We start from the raw sequence: 20,718 nt of genomic DNA, 5'->3' as shown, positions 1-20,718 counted from the left end.
AAAACCCCAAATATTTCTATGTGACCCTCAAACCTGATTGGTCGTGTGTACGTATGGGTTACAAACCTTAGCTCAATCGTGTATGTATAAATATCATGTTCCTCAGTCTTATATTAAAGATTTTATCCTTAAAAAGGAAATCTCGTACTTCATATAGTGATACACGGTGACGAGAGCTGTTGAGACATTTTGTCCCCAAGAGGTGGTCCTTTTATTTGTGTTGAGATGGATTACACTAAACCTACTCGACTGGTTTCCGCGAAATGTCGTTAAATTCCCCTTTTGAATCTCAGCGACATTCAGTCATACACCGACAATGATGACAGTTTTAGTTTGGCTCCAGATGAGGATTGTTTTGGCCGTAGCGGCGTACGGGAAATATTTGAGCCCTTTGATCGCTTTAGGAATGAAGAGAGACCGTGTGGCCTTATGTGTGTGCGAGATTGCATGAGGCAGTAAAGGCCACATTGTGCGTGTGCGCCTGCATCTGAGTCAGCGAGTGGACGGGCAAAGGGGAGGGACCGTTCATCAGGCGATTCACGGAACTACAAAATGCTTCCAGGGAGGAGGGTACGGTTCTGAGAGAGAGGCTTCTAAGAAAAGCCTTGGTAATTACCTTCAGCTTTGAGCCGCTTTTGTGCCACCGCACACACATTTTTCAACGTTACCGTGGCACGGGGCGAACGTGGATTAAAAAGTGCAGCAGCGCGGTTGATTTATATGATTCCTGCGGGAAATAATAGAATTTCGAGAGATTAAAGCCGGAACGTGTTTGGCGGCTCGGGAGCAAAGGGGGAGCAGGGGTTTTGACGAGCGGGCCTAAAGCCACCCTAATAGGATCTGGTTTTCTCAACCCAGGTGCAGCTCATGGTCGTTTGACTTGGCTTTCCGAAGAATGCAAAATCTAGGCCTGGGGAACACAAAAAAATCAGTGTCATCCTTTTCCAATTTGAACATCGGATGTAAACGTGGCGCAGAGCATCACACGCACTTCGTGTCTAATTTTTAAATAAAATTAAGATCAGCCGTGCGGTGGGAATCTAATTGACAGTCATGGGCCTAGTCTATCAAATTCAGCATTACGCTCTCCAGACAAACCTGCTGGTGATGTCGTGTCGCGTCTCTGCCAAATGCAGCCACTCCACGTTGACCTCCACCCAATGCTGAATGAGCTGGGGGTGTCTGGGGTCCACCTCCAAGTAAACACAGCTGTTGTTTGTGCGGGGGGACAAAAAAGCATGGGATTGATTTAAATGCAATTACAAATAGCACAAGATTATCACAAGCAGCTTTTGGGTGGAGAACACTAGCACATGTCTCATTAAAAAGGCTTAGGGCCACACCGTACATGGGTTGTTCGAAAAATGAATTGCATCTGGGCATTACCCGTCATCTGACAGAATCCGGGGAGCCAGGGTTAAAATCTGGCGAATCACTTTCAAGCCGTCTTTTCCCCCGTCCAAGGCGGCGTGGTCCTCAAACCTGCCAACATACACTGTATGATCGACACTCTACTGTGCAAAAGTCTTGTTCTCTACCTAGCATAGCAAAGGTGGTAGAAAATTTGAATAAATTAGAAAATTTGGTCAATTTCCATGGGATGGTACGCAAGGAATTTTAGAAACTTAGAACTTCACATATTCAAGCATATACATAAGCATTTTGTTTTTGTCATATGCAGACATCTATTCCAAATGATACAATTGAATTTTAACACATTCATTTGCTGCTGTTGCGACTATCAATACGTCTTCTATTTTTAACACAGCTTTTTTTTTTAATTAACAATTTGATTTGTTTTGATATCTTCTATGAACCATTTCTGAGTAGCCATAAAAGCATAACTTTTGTATTTTTCCTATCATTTAGTAATTACACTGACTTTGGACTTGACTGTTTTTAAATGATGAAAAAAGAGCATAAAGCTCTACCAAGGAAGTTTCGCTTCCCATTGCAATTGTAAATTGTCCACACATCAATAAAATACTTCCTGTTTCTCAAAGGCTTTTACACAATTTTATCAATGTCCTTTTTTTTCCCCCGCTTTTCGTTGGTAACCTCAGAATTTCCGGTTGCAGCAAAAGCAAATCGTCTGAGAAGAGGTAAGGAGGGTTGCTGACCAATGCAGAGACATTGCTACACAGCTGCGCCACGGTCTCTGCATCTGACAAAAACATGAAATCATTTCTAAACAATTACACGTGTGTGTATGCGCGTCTCAATCAGCATTCAGTTACCTTTTGTGACATCTGCGTGATAGACTTTTAATCTGTCTTGAAGCCCTAATCTGTTGAAATATGTGGAATTAACATGTTAAACACCCATGTACGCACGTACACACACATTAAGATTTTAACAATTAAAGTTACCTTAATGCATTTTCTCTTGTCAATTCCACAGCCTCCTCACTTTGGTCCACTGCAACGGCTCTGAGCTACATTGGAAAGCACAATTATTTTTTATTATGTACGAAGAACTGTTTGTAATATTTGGGTTATTTATTTCATATTATTAATATTTGATTATTCATTAAAAAATAACAAAAATTCTGTTTTCCCACATTGAAGAAAAAAAATACTAAATTATCAAGGAAATTGAGTCAAATGGTGATATCCTAAAAACAGGCTAAGTTCAGGGATTCCAAAATAGAAAGTTAATGTGGATGACAATGCATCTTGTAGATCGCAAGAATTGAATGTCCTAAAGTCAATAGAGTGAAGCGCTGACCTGTGGCAGATTTTTCAGCAGACTAAGAGAAATGGCACCAGAGCCACATCCCACTTCCAAACACGTAGGTGAGCCAGCCTTCCTCTGCAGATCAGTAACAACTAATTCTACCAACTCCTGTACAAACACACACAACACAACATAGCACTTTTGATACTATTCTGCACTGAAAGGGTAAAATGACAACAACAAAAATAGACAAATATAATGTAACAAAATCAATTAATCTGTGAGATTTTATTTTTCCTTGCAGCACAGTCGACTAATTATTCCATCTTCTATTTAAGGGTATTTTCTATCTTCTAAGAAAAAAAATAGAAGGTCCATTTACTGGAAGACTGGTTGAATTAACCATCTTATTTAGTGGTGGGGCTACAAAGATGGAACGAATGAATGAATTTACATGATTTCTTACACTAAAATTAATTTGACTTTGAAAACCAATTGATCAAGTCATCCAGCGTTACGAAACAGATGGTGTTTAACTTTGGAGGTTCCACATTAACCTACATTTGAGTTCATCCAGTGGCTAAACGCATTGCAGCATTGCTTTGACAACACTATTAATGAAGATGTGCACTTCAGTATTCTTGAAAAATAAAACCTCTGTTTCAGGTCGTGGGATGAATACGGGAGGCCTCATCTTGAGCGTCACATCTCTGAAGTCCCACTCTTCGATCACATACTGCACAGGCATCCTGAAACATTCACATAAATTAAATTAGTGCGAATGGATATAAACAACGTTAAATGTTTTTATTGACGTTAAACCTGGAGAGGCGTTTTTTGCAGAGTTTCCATATTTGCTGTGTTTCCTCTTGGGTGAGAAATGCAGATAACCTATGCTGCTCAACTCCTTCTATCTGATGGTTATAGACATACAACTGAGTCACGTAGGGTCAAAGATTAAACGATTGAGCATATTCCTTGACTCACAGTCTTAGCCCCGAGCACATGGGCAATGATGTACTGACTGGAGAGGTCAGGCTCAGACACACCGTTCAACTCAAAGCGTTTCCTCCAAATATCCGCTGCTTGCCGGGCATTTATTCTGCCTGAGGGTGAGGCCTGGAAACTGCAAGGACGCACCGCACAGGAGTCCAAAAATTCCTAAAACATAATAAATCGAAGAATATTTCATCAACATTTTTAACAAATTCACAACAATTATTTGTACAAGTATCTTAAGGACGAAAGAGTGCAGTCTTGACAAAAGAGGGGAAATATGTATAAATTGAAAGGAAGAAGGGAAGGAATCAGACAGGAAGGAATGCTTCAAGAATGAAGGAAGGAGCTCACTGGCATTTTTGTGGGCTTAACCAAGTCAACACACACATAATCAAAAATGTAGTCTTGAAACACAATTGTTGGCTCTGAAAACATTTTTGCAAGAGTTAACCCTGACTAGATACTGCTGTAATACACGATGGTTTTCAAGATTTGACATTGTTTGAGAAATGACTTAAGGAAAGCAAAAATAGCACGCCGCGAATTTCAAGATGTAATTTTCGAAATGACCCACTTACCTTTAACTGTCTGCCAACTAACAAATGTATCCTCTGCTTACTGACTTTCCCCGCAAATTTTATCATACTTAACATCTTATGAGGTTAAATTGAACATATTTGGTCACACAAATTATTATTTTAGCCGTCTAATGTGGCGTTTATTCGACATTCATGTTTGGGGGAAGGTTTGTTGTCGCTGTACGGTACACGGCGCAGTAGCAAACATACTGACATTTTTAAGTGACGTCACTTATGCGCAAGTGGCCGCGCAGCACTGACGTTCAGCCGTGATGCTTTAAAAGGCACTCGTGGAAGTGTGATTTGTAGTCAGACAGGTAACACAGTGAACTGTAAAACAACGTCCGAACAGCACACAGATGAGCCAGTTTCATGAATGCATTTATTTTATTGCGTATAGCAGAGTAGTTATGATTTAAATATGAATCTTACTTGAAATTATATTGTTGACTTTTTTTACGGGGTGCTCTTAAAGGCACCGTTGTTTTTCACCAGTGTGTCGTGTAGCTGCAAATGTTTTGCAGTAGCAAATCTGATTTAAGGTTTGCAAAATACACGGTACTTTTGCTATGATGCTTTTTTAAAATGTTGATCGATTATACACATTTTTCATTTGAGTTATTTTACTTTTTAGGTGTTGACAACGTCCTTAGCTCAACAGCCGGTTTAAAAAGGAAGTGTGAGCATTTTGCCCAGTTTTGCACGAACATTTTGCTGGTTTAAAGTTAGTTACGTAAGTTTACGTACATGCGGTTATGGACATGGACTCTCGAATCGAGTGCATATTCTTTAGCGAGTTTCACCCAACGTTGGGTCCCAAAATAACATGTCAGGTGAGTCTATCTCACTATCTATCCATATACGACAATACCACAAAATAATATTTTGTATGTGCACCATTTTGCAAAGTAAATGGTTCATGTTATTTCAAATTAGAAAACTGTAATCTTTGTTCACAAGATTTATTAGTACACATCAGTCCTCATAAAGTGGCTTCCTGCGGGATAATCGTAATGCTGGGAAGGGGGGGTGTCCTAATATGCACTTAATTTTTGCTGTAGTACTAAAATAAAGTGAAATTGCACATTCACTACAGTAGATGGCAGTGGCACTCACTGTCAGTACAATGATAGTGATATGAAGTACAGTGAACAAACCCTCAAGGACACTGTGAAAATATGTAAAGCCGATTAAAAGAAAGGTAGAGCGGGACTAAGAATAATGTTAATAAAGTTAATTTTTGTTCCCCAAAAAATTATTGAGAAGCACTGGTGTACACTACAATAAGTGATAAACACGCAATAAAAATGTCTGACTATATTCCTTGTTTTCTGACAGGTCCCAGAAGAATACATTTCACGAGAGCTCTTTGACACTGTTCAGGTTTATATAATTACCAAACAGGAGTTGCAGAACAAATTAATAACAGTGTACGGAACTCATTGTTTCATCACGAAGTATTTCCATCACATTGTGATGCATTGTTAACTCGTTTGTCTCCATGTAGCACTGCAATGGGCAAAAAGTTAATTGGGTGTCCAGTGTGCATCGAGCACAAGAAGTACAGCCGTAACGCCCTCCTGTTTAATCTGGGCTTTGTCTGTGATGCACAGACCAACACGTGTGTCCTCGAGCCTATTGTCAAGAAACTGTCAGGATACCTCACCACACTCGAGGTAAAATATTTCTTATTTGTTATAATTTTTTAATGTCTCTTTTGGGATTTTTTTTTCCAGGCACCATGGTTTAGTAGATGAAGGATTGGGGGGAAAGCGCCCATAATAAAAACATATTGCAAAAGTGCAGAAATAGGCACTTGATGGGGAGGGCGGGAATTCCAAAAACACACCTATTTGTATCCTAGCAATATCAACTCACATTTACATAATAATCATGTATTTCCCCTGTGCTGCAGCTGGAGAGTGGATTCATATCCACTGAGGAGAGCAAACAAAAACTCCTGCCTATCATGTCGACCTTGTTGGAAGAGCTCAATGCTACCGGGGCGTGCACCTTACCCATAGGTACCGTTTATTATCATATCTCATTCACGGAAGTGACGCTGTCTATTGTTTCTATGAATTCCAATGTGCTTTGAGCCTTTTTCTAAAGCTCTTGTCAGTTTTACGATTTGTATTTTAAGAGCAAAATAGCACACAAAGGGACTCTTTGACCACCATAATCTAATTTCCACTATTTCTGATTACAGGCGACATGGCAAATTGTTGATCCACCCCATCAAAGAGAAGTTTTTAACAATAAATTTGATCATGTCGTATGATAAATTTGGATCGTAAATATCAAATTGTCTCAGTTATTTGTAAAGAAGAAAAAAAAGATCCTGGATATGTTTGATTGGTTACAGCATAGTTACTAAAATACTCATCTGCTTGGATTTTGTTCTTGAAAGATGACATTTGGGCAAATTTACAATGATCCCCCTGGCTTCTTTTCTTTTTAAAGATGAATCCAACACCATCCACTTGAAGCTGATCCCATTGCGGAAGGATCCCCCGGTCGTTCAGGAGTACGACGTTCCGGTTTTCACTCAGAGCAAAGACCACTTCATTAAGTCACAGTGGGATCTCACCACACAGCAGGTGCGCCATTGTTGCATTGAATGTCGTGTGACGTCTCAAAATAATAAACACGAGAACGATGACTGAAAAACGTATTGATCTCATGCAGAGATTTTAATAATGAGTCATCCAACAGAAACGGTCCCCATGTCTCAACTAGGAAAAAAAACTAATGTGAGAAAGTTGTGCTACTCATTTAGTGTGACAAAGATAGAAAGTCCCTGTGGATGATTGGCTCAAAATTTTTTAGCTGTGCTACTGAGAGTTCTTCACATGACTTTTGTCTTGAATCTGTCTTATTCCTCCATGACTTATTGATCCCTTTTATTGAATTATTTGAGGTTTCAGACTATGCCCTCATGTTCTTTTTTTCTGCCTATAGATTTTGCCCTACATTGATGGCTTTCGACATGTGCAAAAAATCGCAGCCGAAGCAGACGTGGAGTTGAATATAGTCCGTATTGCTTTGCAGAATTTGCTGTGAGTGTAATTGCGATGTACCAATAAGTTTTTATGAAAAATAAATAAAACCATTTTTTATTATAATTTATTTCCCATTTTGTTTACAGGTATTATGATGTCGTGACCCTGGTGTCTATATTCCAGGTATAGAAAGTAAAATCTTCTTGGCACATTATATTATGATTGCATATAGTAGTGTCCTGCTGTAACCATTGGATAAATAAAGTTTTACATAATATGATGACAGAGAATTACATTTTCACCTGCATTTGTATTGCATTATAAGTTAAAAGGTGCTTTACGTGATATTTTGCTGTTGTTGTTGTGACCTTCATTTGCTGCTATTTGCCTACTTTCAGTACTCCAATGTGTACTGTACCACCCCCAAAGTGCAGAGCCTGATCGATGACAAACTCATCCGGGAGGAATGTTTAAACTACGTCACCAAGCAAGGTAAACAAGAAAAAAAAAAGCTACAACGATTCGTGAGTGTAGTACAGTTTACCCTTGTTATTGGTTTTAGGGACGAAGCCTCAATGCAAATAGAAATCTGCGAGTAAAGTATACCCACTAAAAAACTGCATTGTCATTATTGTTAGGTCAGAAGCGTCCAAGTGTGAGAGATGTGTTCCAGCTGTACTGTGGCCTGAGTCCAGGAACCACCGTCCGCGACCTATGTTCCCGCTACTCTCAGCAGCTGCAGAGAGTTGATGAGAGGTCAGTGGTGAAAAAAATACGATGCCGCATGACAGGCGATGTCAGATGAGGTTTTGTTATGTCATATGTTGTCCCTTTCAGAAGGTTGATTCAATTCGGCCTCATGAAGTCTCTCATCCGACGGCTGCAAAAGTACCCCGTCAGGGTGACGCGTGACGAGAGGAGCAGGCCGCCTCGCCTCTACACGGGATGTCATAGTTATGATGATATCTGCTGCAAAACAGGCATGTTTGAACTTTTCTACTGTCTTAGAAATATGTGCTCATTACATTGTTTTCACTTGTCAGGTGTCAGCTACAAGGAGCTAGATGAGCGTTTGGAAAATGATCCCAACATTGTTGTGTGCTGGAAGTGACGTTGTATCATCATGAAAAAGACAACTGATTGATTGACAGATGAAGGATAGCCCAACTAACAAATGTTTTCTTGGTTGTCAAAGGAAATGGGCCAACATATTTATTTTATTTGCTTCTTTTCAATAATACGTTTATTGTACAAAAGAAAGTGCGTTTATTAAAATATTTTTTGCCATTATTTTCATTCTATGTATTACCTTTTAAATTAAAAGTATTCAGTATTTTGATTCGGCTCTTGAATTGGCACCGATCGGATCGTGTAAGTGTACCTAATCAACTGTCCCGCGAGTTCCGCATCTTTATGATGTAGCGCCCCTCAGTGACGTCACAGAGGTACTGCGCTGTCGCTTTCACTGCTGCTGCCATGACGACCAACAAACCACACTTGGACGAACGACTGACACAGTCGCTCGTGAATTGGACAAAACATCACTTTCCACTCGAAAGAAACAAATGGAGGGCTCGGTGCTGTTGCCAGTGGAGGCGGAGGGGTTCATTGAAAGTTTGGAGATCTTTTCTCTCAAAGATGTGGGCTCAACAAGGTAAATTTGAGTCAAGCTAGGTAGGGCGAGATTCTCGTTTTTCCTATGATGCCCTTATAATCCCAACTCTTATATCCCTCGTGCAGGGATAATTTCTATTTAGTCATTTAGATGGCCACCAGGAAACCCCAGGAGGGTCTGCATAGATTTTGAATGTTGATTTTTGTCATCAACAACAAAATGTTAAGCTGAGGAAATTCTCTTCTGAGCTTGTCAAAAAAATATTTTTTTTCTTCTTCTTAGGTGGTTCAGACAACATGAGTACATTGAGAAGCTCAACATGCAGGCAATACTGAGTGCTTCTGCCACACTGGATGAGTATATTAAGGAGATGCTGGTGTCTCATGGAAAGGTGATGCAGTATTATATGAAGAATATCCTACTATACTATTCATTGGCGTACTTGTTTTAAATTTTGTTCCATGAGGAACACATTAATGGCATTTCTATTCATTTCAATGGGGAAAGATGATTTGGGATATGACTTTCCTCCTTTGCAGATCTCGGTCCTGGTCCATGAGATGATCTTGACTGAAGTATGGAAGCAAAAAATATTCCCCATCTTATGCCAACTGCAGGACTTCACACCCAAGAACACGTTTCCTCTTTACATGGTGGTGAGTGGATAGTCACGCAATTCATCATAACCGATCGTAGTCTACTTTGTCCTAAAGACAAACAATAACAGTTCAACATTCTTCAATGACCCAAAAGTATTAATTCATTGAGGAAATAGTGACATCATTAGTGGCGTTCATCTTCCACTCAGATCCACCATGAAGCCACCATCATCAACTTGCTGGAGACTATCATGTTTCACAAGGTGAGTGCCTTCGTGATTGAGGTAAACAATGTGTGAGATGTTTTATTTTTTTTCAATAAAAAAAATAGCATTTGAACAGAATTATGTTGATTTGTTTTTTTTATCCACTGCGATTGTATTTACAAGGACATTTTGTGCAGGACTCATGCGAGTCGAGTGACGACTCCATTCTCGACTTGGTGGATTACTGCCACCGTAAACTCACTCTGCTCGCCGCCAACACTGACAAGGACAGTGACGTGACGCACAACAACCACAAGACGACCGGCGAGACTGTTTTATCCTCTAAAGAGGTAAACGAGGATTGGTTGGGTTGACATCAAATCGTGAGATCATGGTTCTGTTGTGTCTCTTATTTCTTTCTTAGGAGTTGCAAATTCAAGCTGCTGAGTTGGAATTCAGTATTTCCTTGAAGGCTCTGTCCGTGCTACGCTACATCACTGACCACACTGACAGGCACTGTACAATATATTTCGATTGCTTTCTATTGAAGCTCTTAATTGTCAAAAAATGTTGATAAACTATTTTTAGTTATACATACAAAACTTGACATTCACCTATTTGGGATGGAACACAAGCACAAGCACAGATAGTCAAACTGCACACAGGAAGGCTAGCAAAACTTTTCATTCTTTAATAATAGGCCCAACGTCATTTTCTGTTTACAGTATCAGTGCCATTAATCGAATGCTCTGCACACATAACGTGCCGTGTTTACTGGTACGCCTGATCGAGTGCTGCCCATGGAGTCGCTGCACGGCCGGTAAGAGTACGAACATTTAACTTTCCTCTTCTCGTCCGCCCATTCCTCATTCTCGACATCCCCATGCAGGCAACATAGAGAAGTACATGAACGGCAAATGGCAGAAGATACAAGAGGAAGACCGCCTGAAGATGACAAAACTGGATGGGCAGGTCTGGATTTCGCTGTACAATCTTCTCCTTAAAGAAGAGTGCCAACGAAAATATGACTTCAACAGTTTCAATAAGAGTCAACTTCTAAAGGTGAAGTACAACACATGACATATGTCTTTCATGATAACTTCACACCAAGCAGCAAAATTGAACTATTGTCATATTTCGAAGTATTGAGCTAAACTTGTTCATATAATGAGCGCATCATTTTCCTCTCTCGTTTGCTTTCTCGGAATTGTTTTGACCACGAAACTTCCTTCTATTATGCATGGCGTCATCCATTTCCTGTTCATGACACAAGCAGATGAGCTTTGTTACTGCTGCCATCAATTTCCTAATTCCATCTTTATGTGCCAATTAATTATTAGCCGATGTAGCGTTTGCGGCAAAGACTGCAGTTTTACAAGATCCTCTTATGGTTCACAGCTGCGCAGTTTCCTGACTGAGGTATTGATCGACCAGCTGCCCAACTTGGCGGAACTCCAGCGCGTCCTGGCTCATCTGGCGGTTACAAACCCCGAACCCCCGAAGAAGGAACTTGTTTTAGAGCAGGTATTTTCAATTGTTTATTTGAACCCACATTTTCCACCTCAGAAGCTGCTTTGTCGCCATCTAGTGGCATCAAGGATTTTATGTTGTTTGATATAAAAGTTGTTCTTTGGCGCCATCTAATGGTATCTATGGGCAGTTATAAATCTTTTTAGAGGATTGCAGGATTTTCACTATTCACAACAGGGTTTTGTAAAAAAAAAAAAAACAGTTAGAAAAAAAGAAATGCTATACATTAGCAATGATTACCCTTTGTTGTAATTGAAACAATGTATTCGATTCTACTTCACATGTAGATCCCTGAAATGTGGAACCACATCATGAGGGAGAATTCCGATAAGTGGAAGGCCATCGCCAAATATCAAGTCAAACAAACATTCAACGCCTGTGAAAAAGACCTGAGGCTGCAGGCACAGAGGTACTACTAAAAAAAGGAAAAAGATTTTGGAAAATAAAGTCTTCCCTTTGCATTGTCTTCAATAGTTTTTGTCTCGGACTAGGTTGGCTCAGACGTACAATTTGGACGTGATGGAGAGTTTGCTTCCAGAAAAGCCGAAATGCGGCTGTTGCGGTAAAGAGGCCGCAAAGCGATGCTCTCGATGCCAAGGGGAGTGGTACTGTCACAGGTAAGGCTGTCGATAATTAATCGTTTCTCCTGATTTCAACGAGGTGTAAAAACGCTCACCCTTTGGCTGCTTTTTGTAGACAATGTCAGGTGAAACACTGGCCAAAACACAAGAAGGCCTGTCAGCTCATGATGGAGGCCAACAAGAGGACCCAAGCTGACCTGAACTGCAACAACAAAGAGATCAACAATATGAACTGACAAAAAAAGGGAGTTTAGAACCAGGCCAACCATACCCCTGTGAAAGGACTTGGGAAAAAAACCTGGGATTTCTCCTTTAAAAGTGATTTCATCAACTCCATTTGGTTTAATAAACCTCTTCCTTTGTCTCGTAAGAAATACGAAAGTCCATTTAGTCACACCATAAGGTACACTTGCACGATGTAACTCGATCCAATGTAGGATCTCAAATGATGCCTTCTCGGGGGGAACGTCAGCATGTCAGTGTTGGTCGGTCCAAATTATATATACTATTATGGAGGTGAATAAAGGCAAAGGTCAATTTTGTGCAAATACGTGGGTGCTTTGCACATTATCAAGGATGTTGTAGGTGGGTGGTCTTATTCACGCCCCCAGCCCTCCTTGAAAACATCCCGGATGTTACTGTAACGCATCTGGTGATGCTTCTTCCTCGTCTTCCTCTCCTCCTCCTCCTCAAACTTCAAGCCTGTCTAGTCGACCTAACCCCGGCAGATGTTTCTAACGGAATGCCCTCCTCCGTGATGGCATCGGTTCGAGCCGGGATTAACAACCGAGGTTGACGGCGTGCTTCCTTCAGACGGGACGCCGAGACAAGAGGCCCCGGTCCGGTGGAGATGTCTGCCGCGGAAAGTTTTCTTCTTCGAATGGAAGATGTTTTTCAAACAAAGCGCTTATCTTTCGGACTTTATTGGGTGAGTCAGACTCTGCGATAAAACGTCCAATAATACGTTTTGAAAAGAGTGTGACAACGAAATGGGTCAACATAATAGTTTGGTTAAAAGGCAGCGAGTTATTTATGAGCTTAGTTGCGGTTGGGTACTTTTTACAGTCTGCTGACATCACGACTTATCGAAGTTATTTTTTCACACTTCGTGCCCTGCACGAAACATTGTTTTCAAAGCGTAAAACACAAATTTTTAGCTCATACTTGTACATAAAATTATATATATATATATATATATATATATATATATATATATATATATATATATATATATATATATATATATATATACATATATATATATATATATATATATATATATATATATATATATATATATATATATATATATATATATATACATATATATACATATATATACATATAAAAAGACAATCAACAGAATACAGCAACGGGGGTCTTTTATTAGCCAGAACTTGAAAATTCTGTTTACACACGAATGCATCAGCTGTTTCCAACATTTATCCAGCAAAGGCACATTTTACTGAACTTCCTTGTATGTATGTGTTTATAAACTACTTCAACGTTTTGCATAGTTTCAAAATTAACACTGCACAGTTAACTATATAAAAATAAAAAAGGATACGTTAAAAAAAAGGGGGAATACAACTGAACTATTCATTGAGTATTTCACATAACATGAGAGGGAGCCAGCGTACCACTAGTGATATTCATATAACACAAAATCTCATAGAATCTCTTAAAACACAAAAATCCATCTATCCTTCCGTCTATCATCTGAACTGTTTATCCTAACGAGGATTGAAGATGCACTGAACCCCCCCCAATATTATTGAAATTAATCTGTAATGAGAATTTAAAAATATCAAAGTCAAATAAAGATGTCTGCTTTCATTGTTTGAAAGTGTGATTTTCTGTCTCTTAGTGACATTGGAGGTGTAGAGGTCAGGAGTGACACAATGTCCATGGGGGAGTTGATTGAGCTACGTGACCTGAGGTCTGGCGGAGAGCAGATCCAGCTGACCGGAGCATGCTCACCCCGCTCCCCACCACGTTTGGAGCGAGCCAACGCCTTGAGGATCAGCCCGGGAAAGGTGCCGGATCTGCTGAGTCGGGTGGGCATCATCCGGGTCCTGAGCAGCTGTGAGCTGGACCAGCACCTGACGGAGGAGACCGGGGAGGGCCATGACTTCCAACCCTGTAGCCACTCTCAGCCCACATGGTGCGACCTGTGCGGGGACTTCATCTGGGGCCTCTACAAGCAGAGCTTGCGCTGTGCCAGTGAGTCCACCATTATGTGTTTGTGCGAGGAGAAGATGCATGATAATGAAATAATATGACAATATGAAGTTTACTTGCTTAATTAATCATTTTTGGAAATGTCAAACCCACTGACATTGTATGTTTCTCATGTATGGGACTCTATCTTCAAAATGAAACAAAGTCTTGAACTTCCTGTTCTTCAGCAGAAGCCCACACAAAGATAGGATGGTGGTTTTGTAGGTAGAATGTGCAATCATAGGCCTGAACAGTTCTTGTGAAACAACGCTAATGCTTAACAGCAGGCCTGAAGAGAACAATGGCAAACTATCATCTTACTGAACGTATTCTACGTCATATGATCTTAAAAGCTATTCATATTGTATTGTGGTTAGAGATTAAACATTTGGTGTCTGGATTACCGTGACCAAAATTGCCACAATTATCAGTATGACCACCATATTACGGAAAACAAAACCAAAACAGATACATGCACATAAAGAGTTGCAAGAAAAATCTGTGAGATTGTGTTCTTTTTGACATTAAATATTGTAAATAGTAATGACCAAAATATTTTTTTGATTCTACTTAGAAAATATGAATAGTATCAGGGATTTTAATCCATATTTGTAGTCATATTTTCTAGTAGAGCACTGGTCATTAAATTACTAGAACCAACCCTCAACAGGTTCTACTCCACTGCAACGACCATCATGGCCACTAGAGGATTTTTTTTTTAACGTGACAGAGCAATGCAATAAATTGTGAATTAAGTGTGTGTAACTTTCTGTTCCTCCAGATTGCAAGTTCACGTGCCACTACCGTTGTCGTCCCCTGATCCGCTTAGACTGCAGCTGGGATCGAGGTTCTTCCACTGATTACACTTTGGTTGTGGAGCCCACAATCGAAACAGACACCAATGTGGTAAGAAACCCTTTTCAAACTTGTATTGCAAAGCATGGAGTTTCCACTTCACTCTTATCGTAGTTGTCACATTTCTCTGGCATCCTCCAAATGATCGTATGTGCAAATATAAAGCAGTAAAAGGCCTGGCCAATGTTGTTGCAAAGAGAAGTGCAATACAGGCAGTAAAGGAAATGCGTTACTGTTGAGAAATAGTGAAGTAACACCTTGTGCAAACTTTTCTCAATAGATAAATATTCTCATCCTCATTGACGTGCTGTATCAGGTTTGCGACAAGTAAAACTTCAGAGAAATTGTAATTAAAAAATATATATATAAATAACAACAGTTTTCCTAAATGTAATACTAATGTACCTCAGTGCACTTCCTACATGGCACCATTTATGTAAAAGATGCAGTTAGAGACTGTGATTTCCTAATCACAAATCTAGGCATAGAGAGAGGAAGCCAGGACTGAATGAAAACCATTGTCATGGATTCGAACTATCCCGCATAACTTGAAAGTGGAATCACCAGTTCAACCAGTTTCACATCGGTTGCAAGTAGATTATTATTATTTATCCTATTGTATCAGCATCACCCGACAGACCCTAACTCTCATTCCACACCTCGAAGACAGGTGCATCATTCTCTGGCATGCAGCGAAGTATGTGTTTGTTTGGGTTTGAATTTAAACTTCAAAAATGGTTTTCAAACATGAGTGATCAGAATTGCAATGAAATTGTTGACCATTCAATGTACTAAATGACGCCCATTTGACGCCATTGGAGCACATGAGACGGTCGAACGTTGCCACTGCGCATGCGTAGAATACCCAGCGTCATCCCCCGGCATCGCTCGTCCAATTAGGAAGCGTGTCTTTATCTGCTCTCACTTCCGGATGTCACTCGTCCAATCAGAAAGTGCTGCGCTGGTTTTGTGTATTTTCCAAAGCCAACGGCCAAATGGGCGTGGCTACGGGCCGGGCGGGGTCTCCACCCAAGTGCATCCTGTTTCACACAGTCACACTTTTGGAGAGAGGAAACGAGGCCGTTAGAAGACTTTACTAGAGAGATTAGTTAACGGTTATTCTTTGATCTTAACGCGTCTATCAAGTTGTTTTGAGGTAGATCGTCTCCTTATATTGGCTCGCCGTTGAAGTTAATACAGACTTCAAGAAGATTTTAGCTTCAAGACTAATTACTCAGTTGGAATTTATCATTAATCGTAAGTAGCTTAGCGATTCTCGCCCCATCATCACCATGTCAAGCACGGCTAGTAGCTCGGACAAGTCGCCTTCCTTCGAGAAGACGTGGGGCAGCTCCACCAGCAGCGGATACTGCAGCGACGAAGCTGCCGACTCCGACACGGAGTTTGAGCAGTATTTCACCGCCCGCACGTCCTTCTTCCCCAAAGGCCGCAAAGCGAACTCTCATGTCAAGAAGGTGAGCCCCCCCCCCCCCGTCTAAAAAAATAACGAAGGAATTAATAAAATCGTGAATCAACAAACTGTGGACATTTAAATGTGGAAGTTGCACTTCGCTTCCTCTTTCTTGATGCTCTCAATTCCTATTTGTCCCTTAATGCGTTTTTAACCGGGCTGCCAGTTACACGTTAAAGCTTGATGGATTGACTTTATTGTGTTTCAGAGTTAAACATAATTATTCGAGTCAATATGGTGTTCTTTTCGTTCAACTTTTTTGGTGGTAATCAATCAATGATGCTGTGTTTAGTCCCAGTTTGGGGAAAACTATCCATGAGCTGATACAGACACGTTACAGTATCCCTTCCTCCGTTGACTGTCATGTCTATGATGTATTGAACTGTCTGCCACAATAAAAGTGTGTGCAGATTAAAGCAAGGAGTTTGAGAAGGTGACATAAGCGGACTCCTTTGCTTTTGGACAACATTAAAGGCTTTCCAAGCACAGACCGACCTGGGTGGTTTGTGCTTTGTGTCATCATAATAAATAACCATAAAATAAGGATTTTTTTAGAGCATTAGTGTTTGAAATTATTTTCTGGTGGTGAGTCTGCAACACTCTGATAGCAATTTATTGTGTATTATCAATAATGTGGTATTAAGTACATTTGTAACGCTGTACATATTAAACTAAATGCCAATAGAAACCATTTTAACACCCAACACGCAGCCTTCACTAGAAGTCCATGTTTGGTGACGCATGAGGTCCTCTCATATTTCCAAGTATACACCCACCATGCACTGACTTAGAGGATTTTTTTTGCATTTTTGCATCATTGATGATTCATTGGATGTTGTGAAATTTTACGTTGTCGTAGTCCACACACCCATCACGTACTTTCTTGGTTTGGTTTTACTGTGGTCAGTGTTAATGGAAAGCTGCAGATGGGACTTACTGATTTATTGACCGGTTTAAAGCATCACTTAAACACATCGTCCCTACAATCGGCCATAAGGAGTGATAAAATTGATCTTATTATACTTCAAAGCCCCCCAGTGTAGATCTCTACCCGACCACATTAAAAGGGGTAGAAATTGTTGAGATTATAACTCCGACAGTGCCTTATATGAAAATAAAATGTGCTGCTTCTTTGCATTCTCATGCAGGAAATGCCAATTGGCTTGTGCAAACAGGAAAAAGCCTATTCCATGCTCACGATAGCGCCAGAGCTGTAATGAGTGGAACGTGACTGGCCGACTAGTCAGCTGACCTCACAGGATGTCTGCTACACAAGGGAGGGTATTGTAGCTCCCACAGGCGGGGGCTATTTTTACATGACCACTTGCTGAAGGAATGCACAGGGCTGAGCTTTTGCTCACTATCATTGCAAACAGCTGCAAGTTGTACAGGCCCAACCTACAGCAGCCCACAGCCACCCTTCCCGTCGTCCTCCCATTAGCCCTCCCACAGCGGCAAAGGCGCAGGCGCGGAACAAGATTCGATAGCGTCACTTTTGCCTGCGTTGGCAGGATGTGGGTCTGATGCAACCACCGCTTGCCAAACACACAAAAGAGTCCTTTCAAGGCTTGATTCTACAGTTTGAGCTATAAACACAACTTTGCATTATTCTCTCTTGGACCAATAACATTCAAGTTGAGTCATTCTGTTGTGTTTAGTTAGGTCATGTATTGAAATGTTTGAAAATTGCAAGAAAATAATCAAATCATTAGGAAAGAATAATTAGCATGTTCTCATTTATCCCACTGTTGATGTAATCATAAAAAAATAGCAAAAAATAGCCCCATGCAAAGTCTGTATTTTTAAACTGACCGAAAAAAGGATTTGCCAACTACCAAAAGAAAATCCAGATAATTAGGAACAGGGATTTCGGGTGCCAGTCTGAGCTCTTAATTTGAATTTACATAAAGCGCAGGATAAACCAAACCATGAACAAAAGTGTGATTTATAATCTGAAAAGTAAATGACTCAACATACATGTGTGTCTTTTTTTTTCTTTTTTTCTGGAGCGTTGACGTGCTGATTCTTAACGCTTGACCGGATGGGAGGCACTAAGCTGTTTATGTTTGAGTCTGTGTAAACACTCACCCCACCCTTCTCTGTATCCTTGTAGGATGAACCAATTGAATGTGGCAAGCAGGTATTGACCACTGCTGATACTCAGAAGCAGATCAAGGAGTACAACACTCAGATCAATAGCAATCTGTTCATGAATATGGTGAGTATTAACTTTACAATGGATATCAAAATTCTACACACCCCTGGTCAAATGCCAGGATTTCAAATTCGTGCAACAGTTTAAGAAATTTGTCCTTGTGCACAGAACAAGGATGGTTCCTATACTGGCTTCATTAAAGTTCAGTTCAAGCTGGCGAGGCCTGTGTCCGTCATGCAACCGAAGAAAGGCAGCGGCGGGCAGAACGCCAGTTCCAGGAAGGGTGGCGGTGTGAAGCGGCGCACCTCGTTCTACTTGCCCAAGGACGCGTCCAAGCACTTGCATATCAGCTCCCGCACGTCGGCGCGCGAGGTCATTGAAGCCCTGCTGAAAAAGTTCACCGTTGTCGACAACCCAGGAAAGTTCGCTTTGTTTGAACGCAGCGAGCGCCACGACCAAGGTATTGCGCAAATCATTTTTTAATCGCACTTTGGAAATTGTTCCTAAATTAAGCTTGTGTGTTCTCCTGCAGTGTACATACGTAAACTGTCCGACAATGAGCGCCCCCTACATCTGCGACTGTGCGCTGGGCCCAATGAGAAAATGCTCAGCTTTGTTCTGAAGGAGAACGAGACTGGAGAAGTCAATGTAAGTGTTTTGTTGTTCGCTAGAATTCCATTTTTTCAAGTTGTTACTTGATGCAAATCTGCTACAGCTAATCCCGTCTTCCTTGTCCTTTGTTTGCAGTGGGATGCCTTCTCCACGCCGGAATTGAAGAACTTCCTGCTCATCCTCCAACGCGAGGAAGAAGAGCACGTTAAGCAGATCGTGGAGCGCTACAAAGTGGCTCGAGCCAAGATGCAGGAGGCCTTGCGCGGCTCCACCCCGGGCTGAACACACTCCTACGTGACAGGGAGACCTGAAACGTAGCACTTCTTTGGCTAGACCGTGGCCTTGACGGCCAGTCGCCGATGCTCGTGAAGCTCCCGTGAACGAATGAAAACTAAAAAACACCTCTTTGGTGGACGAGAGTGTGAAAGGGGCGCGAGACGATGAGAGCGTGCAAGAGAGAACGCTGACGCGAATGTGCGTGTGAGAAGATGCGAGAAGCAGTGCCTGACACCTGGAGAGTCTGATGTGCCTGAGAGAGTGAGTTGAGACCACGGAGGACTGGCAGATGTTCTTGTCTACTACCTAATGAGCCATTCAATGTCATTTTTTGTATTGATAAGGAGGCGCCAAAATTAGAAAACTATTTTGCCATCCAGCATCTAAAAATTATTTTGGGTGTATACATGATTTGTTTTCCTAAACATGTAATGTGAAAATGCCATTCCTAAACATGTAATGTGAAAATGCCAGAATACATATCACTTATGATTGTTTTCATAAACTTTAGGTAAAAAGACCAGAATACGTATCCCCTTGAAGGTCAAGTATTGGGATACACATGTATTGTTTTGTGTTCATTGAAAGTAGACATTCCAGTCCTGTCATGTCCTCTATACCCACAAAGGGTGCAACTCAAGGTTTTTTCACTGTCCATTTATGAGTGATGTGGGTGTGTGAACATTGTTGCGAGATACTGAATGTCTGAGCAACACCAATGTCAAAGTCACTCGTATCGACTGATTGTGTGAATTTTTACTGTATAATACCTAACTCAGCTTTTTTTTTTTCATGTTGTCTTTTTCCTTTTAAATGTATCACTGAAAGACTATTTCATCAGAATAATCCAATGGTCCTGCACATGATTACTTAGAGAATCCATAATTGTTTTTGTTGTACTTGACTATCTGTAGTGCTTCTACTCAAGATAACACGTGAGCCAAATCTTATCCCGCCAAACCTTTGGTGAAAGAAATGAAGCTCTCCCTGCAAATTGATAGGTCCAGGTTGTTCATGTTTTTTCTCAACAAATGTCAACTAGAAAAATCAGTTCAGGTAGTAACCTGCCTCTCTTGCCAAAAAAGGTCACTTGGTACCCATCAAGTGATGATTGTCACTATAGAAAAATGTAAAGTTTTAAGATTGAGATGTTACATATATTTTATATAAAGTATTAGAGAACAATAGCAGGACTGTTGATTAACTGGTGCCTAAAGTCGACATTCAAGTGACTATCACATCCTTTTAAATGTGATAAATGTGCACTAATTTAAATAAATTTCTATCAGGATGTTTGGTGTGGTTTTTTTTTAACTTCTCAAGTTTTATTTCAAGCGTATATA

At 40.6% G+C, this 20,718-nt stretch overlaps 4 protein-coding genes and 1 long non-coding RNA gene across 5 annotated transcripts; 4 read left to right on the top strand and 1 right to left on the bottom strand.

Annotated features, from left to right (window-relative positions):
* Nucleotides 1–179: 179 nt before the first annotated feature.
* hemk1 (HemK methyltransferase family member 1) lies at nucleotides 180–4,478 on the bottom strand. Its single transcript, XM_088388847.1, has 11 exons — nucleotides 4,254–4,478; nucleotides 3,664–3,837; nucleotides 3,499–3,590; nucleotides 3,332–3,425; nucleotides 2,728–2,844; nucleotides 2,370–2,434; nucleotides 2,238–2,287; nucleotides 2,059–2,164; nucleotides 1,387–1,482; nucleotides 1,099–1,209; nucleotides 180–910 (listed from the first exon to the last, which is right to left on the bottom strand). Exons 1-11 carry the CDS (start codon nucleotides 4,326–4,328, stop codon nucleotides 850–852), a joined length of 1,041 nt encoding a protein of 346 aa, XP_088244973.1. The 5' UTR covers nucleotides 4,329–4,478; the 3' UTR covers nucleotides 180–849.
* A 79-nt stretch (nucleotides 4,479–4,557) lies between these two features.
* nprl2 (NPR2 like, GATOR1 complex subunit) lies at nucleotides 4,558–8,594 on the top strand. Its single transcript, XM_088389286.1, has 11 exons — nucleotides 4,558–5,086; nucleotides 5,592–5,683; nucleotides 5,761–5,929; nucleotides 6,169–6,277; nucleotides 6,717–6,853; nucleotides 7,215–7,312; nucleotides 7,402–7,438; nucleotides 7,654–7,747; nucleotides 7,894–8,011; nucleotides 8,093–8,235; nucleotides 8,299–8,594. Exons 1-11 carry the CDS (start codon nucleotides 5,009–5,011, stop codon nucleotides 8,364–8,366), a joined length of 1,143 nt encoding a protein of 380 aa, XP_088245412.1. The 5' UTR covers nucleotides 4,558–5,008; the 3' UTR covers nucleotides 8,367–8,594.
* A 102-nt stretch (nucleotides 8,595–8,696) lies between these two features.
* zmynd10 (zinc finger, MYND-type containing 10) lies at nucleotides 8,697–12,160 on the top strand. The gene is made up of 12 exons (XM_088389284.1): nucleotides 8,697–8,909; nucleotides 9,153–9,261; nucleotides 9,410–9,526; nucleotides 9,679–9,732; nucleotides 9,873–10,025; nucleotides 10,100–10,188; nucleotides 10,401–10,495; nucleotides 10,565–10,737; nucleotides 11,074–11,199; nucleotides 11,493–11,614; nucleotides 11,697–11,822; nucleotides 11,902–12,160. Exons 1-12 carry the CDS (start codon nucleotides 8,821–8,823, stop codon nucleotides 12,020–12,022), a joined length of 1,374 nt encoding a protein of 457 aa, XP_088245410.1. The 5' UTR covers nucleotides 8,697–8,820; the 3' UTR covers nucleotides 12,023–12,160.
* A 273-nt stretch (nucleotides 12,161–12,433) lies between these two features.
* Nucleotides 12,434–20,666, top strand: LOC148390981 (ras association domain-containing protein 1-like). Its single transcript, XM_088389285.1, has 7 exons — nucleotides 12,434–12,714; nucleotides 13,654–14,009; nucleotides 14,788–14,912; nucleotides 18,446–18,550; nucleotides 18,656–18,947; nucleotides 19,020–19,135; nucleotides 19,235–20,666. The coding sequence occupies exons 1-7, from the start codon at nucleotides 12,674–12,676 to the stop codon at nucleotides 19,379–19,381; spliced, it is 1,182 nt and encodes a 393-aa protein (XP_088245411.1). The 5' UTR covers nucleotides 12,434–12,673; the 3' UTR covers nucleotides 19,382–20,666.
* Nucleotides 15,001–18,439, top strand: LOC148390982 (uncharacterized). Its single transcript, XR_015861235.1, has 2 exons — nucleotides 15,001–16,336; nucleotides 17,481–18,439. It is a non-coding gene; the product is annotated as an uncharacterized LOC148390982 (long non-coding RNA).
* Nucleotides 20,667–20,718: the final 52 nt, after the last annotated feature.

The sequence above is a fragment of the Syngnathus floridae genome, chromosome 11 (assembly GCF_059516105.1).
Source record: "Syngnathus floridae isolate MCC-2025c chromosome 11, RoL_Sflo_1.0, whole genome shotgun sequence".
Taxonomy (NCBI): Eukaryota; Metazoa; Chordata; class Actinopteri; order Syngnathiformes; family Syngnathidae; genus Syngnathus; species Syngnathus floridae.
The sequence above is the reverse complement of the archived record's forward strand: the minus strand, read 5'-3'. Positions and strand labels throughout refer to the sequence as shown.